Below are 6,389 nucleotides of genomic sequence, written 5' to 3'. Positions count from 1 at the left end.
TACGAATAAAACAGCATGTAGAAAACGGTTACCATTTATCTGTATCCCCCTGTTTTACAGCAGTTTTTTTTCTCAGCATTAAAATTGGGACAGTGAAAGGATTACAGAGAAAGTAATGAACTGAAAGTTCTTAGAGAGGTTGGGTGACTTTGCTCCCTGCCCACAGGCAAGAAGTGGAGAGATGGTGGTAGTACAAATTAAGTGGTCAAGGCAGTGTCTTCATTTCTAAGATCCAGATAAACTGAAGGGACTGAATCTGAACCTTAAGAAACCCAACTGCTTTTTGAGGTAGAAATTGATGCTGGTTGCAGTCTAGTCCTCTTCAGATTCATGTGAGGAGGCCTCTTCTGTCTCTCCCTGGAAGAAAAAATAGCCAAATTAAAATGACTTAGCCCAGTACTAAAAGGTCCAGAAACTGGAGGAAGCAGTCAACATGTCACTGAAATAGAAAAGAATAAAATAACAATCGAATCTGTCACAAACAAAACTGACCCCCCCCCCCCCAAAAAAAAAAAAAAACCCCCAAAAAAACCCACTGTACTCAATGCAGTCTGCACCCATTGTTGGATGGGTGGTGCAGTATGAACAAATTTCAATTGACATTGAATGGAATAGGAGTGCCAGACTATGTAGGACACACAATGAGCATGTTCTGGGACCTGGTTCTCTCTTTACGCACCACGGGTCCATAGAGTGCTATCCCTAGGAATACTATCTGCAGGCAATGTACATGTATATACATATACATGGTTACCTATGCTCTATTACATCAACTCATCAAGTTTGAGGCATTGGCTGCAGTCAAACAAAATCTAACCACCTCTGACCTTCGATTATGGTATTGGAAATTATTTGGCACATGTAACAATGTGTTTAGGTTCTATACAGGTTACATTTTTAATGACATTCAGCAAGGTCTATTTTATGCAATAACACACATGGCTTATTATTACTAGATCTATGATATCACTGAAAGACGTGGACATGTTGAAGAGCTTTGTACAACCATCTTTCCTACATATTAGGAAAAGCTAAATAAGACTCCATCTTGTGGCTTCCTACTCACTGAAAACCTATAACTCATTGTATTAGTTGTAATAGCTACTGTAGGCACATAAATAGACAAAGATAGCGGTTATAAGAAGTTACAGAATAAGCTTGGTAGATAATGAGGCGACACCATAGAGGAAAATGTTCATTGTGATAGCCTCATTTTACATGCTGCTCTGAGCAAAGGAAAGCAGCAAATACTTTCAGCTAAATGTAGAATCATCCAGCAAACCTGTAGAAGTGGCGGTTTAATGGAGAAAAGGAACTCAATCTGTTGTCAGAATACAAATATATATATGTACGCATAGCCAGCATCTGATGTCTCAAACCATAAGAACAGATAAAACTGAGTGAGCTGTTCGTGTTGGCAATACAACTATATGGTGAGAAGTGTTTTAATCTTCACGGATCTGTCAGCTATGTAACAATGAATGCTTGTTCTGAACACCAAACAGGAAACTAGAGAGGAAATGTAGCATATGCAAGACTGGCATGGAAACCCAGATCTACTGTCAAAACTGAAACAGTTAGATCGTCAATGAAATCGGAAAGGGATATAAAAGATGCCTCTATGTACACGTATGTGTATATGTATATATATATATATATATATATATATATATATATATATATATATATATATATATATGTATGTATATATATATTTTTTTTTTACACAGATAGACACACACAGACATATCTACGTGTGCATTTTTCTTCAATCCCTCCATGACTTCAGTCTATTTCTTCCTTCTTACAGATGGCTTGGCAGTATGCAAGATAGTTTTCTAAAAATACACATTACAAACTTATTACCTAAAAGGTTTGAGGCTAAGGCCCCATGGGACAATCCGCAGCTATAAAGCGCTGCAGGAAAAACCGCGTCAGGAACGCATTGCAGTTCTTCCCACAGTGCTTTAAAACAGAATGTTCGCTAAGTTTTCCTCCACGGACTTTCTGTTACAATTATATATATGGGGAAGCCACCAGCATTTCCGTAGATATAATTGACATACTGCAATATCCAAAACCACGCCGATTTTGGAAATCGCAGGGTGTCCACGCCAGGGTTTTTACCGCAAAGTAGACATTAGATTTGCAAGAATCCCATCCACTTTGCAGTTAATGTAAATTGATGCGACTTTTTCCCACGGCGTTTCTGGCCTGTGGGGCCCCAGCCTAATTCTAAAACCACACGATGTGGAAAAAAGTCCTCTGTGCAGGACTATTCTCTCTGCTGATTTTCGATTGTTTCGGCAGTAGAGTCTCCGATGTAGATGTGAACTTAGCCTAAATTTGTTTTCCCAGCACCTATTTAGCATATTAGGCCTCCTGCACACGACCGTAATTTTTATCCACAATTGCAGATAAAAGTACAGACCCATTAATTTCTATGGGCACATACACACCAATGCAATTTTTGTAGCTGTGGTTTGTGCCATAATCAGGGTCCTATTTTCACTTGCATTTGTGGAATAGACCAATGTAGGGAATTGTACAAATCTTTTTGTAGATCCATGAGTGTGGATGACATGCAGACATTTTTTTTTGCAGATCGCGGATCAGCATTTGCAGAAAGTAAAAACCACTACAGCTGTGCGAAGGAGGCCTTAGGCATATGACAAAATAGTAAATGCTATAGGAGACTGAGATAGGAAAATCGTGTGTAGTTTCAATAAAACATGGCCAAAAGAGATCAATGAAGAGAGCCCTAGCTATTTATCTTGCAAAATCAACATTCACACAGGAATCCAAGGGAAATCATTTACAGCAACAGAAAAGTTAAACTCCTTAAGAAGAACTAGCTAAACCAGATTATAAAAGTCTTCATACTTTTATAGATTTAATTTTCCACATGGCTTCCTTTTGTCTGGGTGGCTAGCTGACAGAATTTATAACCTTCTTCCTTTCCCAGGCCACTACAGAGCACCATTCACATTACATGAGCAAGGTTTCATTCATTAGTGTTTGAAACACTTCAGCTGTGAAGGGGCTCCTAAATGCTACCACGTGTGACACTGCTGCAGAGGAGCGCCCGGCTCAGGGAGATCCTTTAATCACTGCCTAATGCGCTCGGGAAACCTCACGCTGGACACTTGAAATACATTCACAACCCTGTTTGCTGGAAATTCAGAGAATAAACACATGCACACATGCATGGATGACAGCTTCAAGATGCTCCAGCAGCATCAAGCGCTGAGATTTCACACCACTTCTGTTCAGTCTGTTTAAAGATTTGTGGGAAACCCTGAAACCATGAATCAAAGAGAAGGCCTTTCCATTCTGAAACAATAGCCTGGATAACATACTTCCCCTACACGGAAAAATAGCAACATAAATAGAATATGGTCACCCACCTGGTCATTACAAAGGACTTAAGTAAACATCCATCTATACCCCTACTGACATGTATCAGAGAGATCAAAAAGCCATATAGACATACTGGGGCTTACCAAAACCACCACCATCACACCACGTTTCTCTGAAAATTGGACAGGGTCTTATATTATTATTTGCTCCGAAAGCTAGGTGAGGGGTTATTTTCAGGGGATGTCTTTTTCCCCGCCCCATGAACAACAATCCACTTATACCCAAAACTATTTAGAGTTGGCAAGTACTAATGGTGGATGGGTTCTCACACACAGATCTGTCACTCCTGTAGCAGAGGCAGCCACAATGTAGTCATGCCAGCGGCACTACCTGATCTGTGTGTGAGAAACTGCCACTACAGGTAGTGAATCCTTATTGTTGTGGAGAATTCTCTCACTAATGCCATCTTGTGCAGATAACTCCCTTAAAGTCAATGTGTGATTCTCTTGGGGGTGCAATTCTTTTGGGGTGTCTGCTTTCATTGATGAAGGGTCTACTGTATCTGTTCTGCTGTATTCTATTTACTTTTTCACCTGTATAGCTGTCTATGGCTTATTTTCGGAGAAATATGGTACTACTACTACTGAAACATACAATAAAATAAAACAGTACAAAAACAAAGTTCAACACAAAGGTAAAAGAAACTAATCAGTAATGTAACGCCAAGTTCACAGTAGCATCGGAGGACCAGAACAACAGAAATTAACATGTTACATATGGAGCCCCACCGACTATAATGGGGTCTTGTTGCATGTCTGTCCCTTTTAAACTGAAATGAATGGATGAACAAATCCTGCATGCACAGTATCAGACGTATATTGTAATGGAGACTCCATTGAAGACTTTGGTGCACCTGTAAACATAGCCTAAGAAAATATTAGAAAAAGATCATTTCAGTTTTTAGGCATTTATTTTGTCATATTTTAATTCTGAATATGATTTTCTACGTTCCGTTTCGTTAAGCTCTTACACTCATTTTACATGACATTCTGGACAGTATACGGGTGAGTTTGTCATTGATGCCTTAGACGACTGTTGTCTGGGTTTATCATGGCCATTGCCATGACATAAGTAAATATCCCCAGCTCCCTAAGAATTTCTATTATACAGTAACTTACCAATTAGCACATGTTGCAATTAAACTAATCTGTGATCCAGTAAAAACAAACTGCTATTCAGTCTGTGTGTATGGTCAGCACTTTACATTCAGTCATTACTATTGTTATAACAGCATTACAGCAGGGGATATCCTGAAGTTCAGAGTCAGGAAATTAATAAAACAAGGCTAGACTTTGTATGACCTATAGACTAAATATAACATATATGAAATAATCACCTTCTGCTCATGTAATTGCGGAAGTGTAAATAAGGCCTATGCGAGAGCCACCATAGGAAAGATCATTACTTGATGCTGCATGCATTGGGGCTAGTTTAGGGTCGAAAAATCACCAGATAGTGACTTAGGTTCCCTTTAAACTCTAGAGAGTTAATGCATGAAAATTTGTAACCAAGAGATCCGAATACACACCTCATTAAGGCCTAGCTATGTGGTAAGGCCAAGCAGCAGCTTCCAGGTCAAGCCACTTAGCCATTGGAAGGAGACGTCAGGAAAGTAACATAAAAGAGCCTTTCAAAGTGGAAGAGCACAGTGACGTTTTTTTTATGAGTACCAGGCATGAGGGCTGCTGAACACTGAACAGCTCACACAGTCACTTCCACAACCACTTCACAAAGAAAATGAGCACAGCATTGCAAAGAACATTCTTTAGGAGGGGAAACCGTGAAGCGGAGGGAATTGGGGAAAGGTGAAGTTCCAGTCTGAACTCTGTATTCTGCTATTTGCAAAGACAAGCTTTGCTTAGCTCCAATTGGGTTACTGGAACAGACAAAGGACATGAAAATGTTATCAGTGCTCATGTTTCAATCTATACGTGTGGATTTTTTTTTTTTTTCTTATACAGACATCTCTCTATAAAGTGTCAAAAATATTTCTGGAAAGTTAAAGTTCCAGCAAGTAAAATAGTCCCTACTTAGGCAAGACTGCATCCCCAGTAGTGAGCTTCATTTTAGTGAAAGGGAACGGTCAGCCATATTGTGTGCTCAGGGTAAAATGTCTTGAACCTTTCCAGTTTCCTGATGTAGTGACTTGGGGTCTACATTGTTATTTACTAACCATTCACTGGCCTGACTCTCTCAAGAGTCATTTGTGCACTTCTATTAGATGTCTAATTTAACCCTGCCACCTGCCACATTCGGAAAGTTGAGAAATTTTAAGAAATGGAGGATGACTGACTCTGAAGCCCTTTTAGGTACCCCAGTCCTTATTGACCACAGCATCTACGAGGTTAAACGCACTGGTCAGGTGATTCCCCTGATCTAGGGTTGGGCAATCATATGGCAGAATAGCCAGAAGCCAGGTCAGATCATTGTTACAAACTTGCTTTGCTTTAAATGCTCCAGTAAATACTTTGCATGCAGAATCCTGCAGAGAAAATTGGGAATGAGTTATAAAAGAATAACCATGTGAAATGGATGAAACAACAACTACCAGGAATTAAATAACCATAAAATACTATAAAAAAAAACATATATATATATATATATATATATATATATATATATATATACACACACACACACACATATACACACACACACTAACTTGTGGATATGATTTAGAGTTTAGTTCCTCTTCCAACACAATTACTAATATCTAGGGTCAGTAATCTTCCATTAAATTATGGCTATACGCCGCTTACTAAACAGCACAGAGAGTGTAAAGTCCCCAGGCAGCATTGTTACAAAAACGGATAAGCTTCAAACTAAATTCTCATTGCCACATGGAAAAGACATCAATGGGGATATTCTGAAGGAAACAGATGGAAAAGGAAAAGATTCCTCTGAATACAGTTTAAGATTTACATTATCCTCTATGAACTTCCATGTAGTCCTCATGTTTATATAATTTA

At 39.0% G+C, this 6,389-nt stretch overlaps 1 protein-coding gene across 1 annotated transcript in view; it reads right to left on the bottom strand.

The window, feature by feature from the left end:
- Positions 1-312: 312 nt before the first annotated feature.
- HMGA2 (high mobility group AT-hook 2) overlaps positions 313-6,389 on the bottom strand; it is an 83,787-nt gene continuing 77,710 nt past the window's right edge. The window contains exon 5 of the mRNA XM_075275877.1: positions 313-357. Within this exon, the coding sequence (XP_075131978.1) occupies positions 313-357 (45 nt within the window). The remainder of the gene's footprint in view (positions 358-6,389) is intronic.

Source organism: Leptodactylus fuscus, chromosome 5, assembly GCF_031893055.1.
Source record: "Leptodactylus fuscus isolate aLepFus1 chromosome 5, aLepFus1.hap2, whole genome shotgun sequence".
Lineage (NCBI taxonomy): Eukaryota > Metazoa > Chordata > Amphibia > Anura > Leptodactylidae > Leptodactylus > Leptodactylus fuscus.
This window is presented reverse-complemented; position numbering and strand designations above follow the sequence as displayed.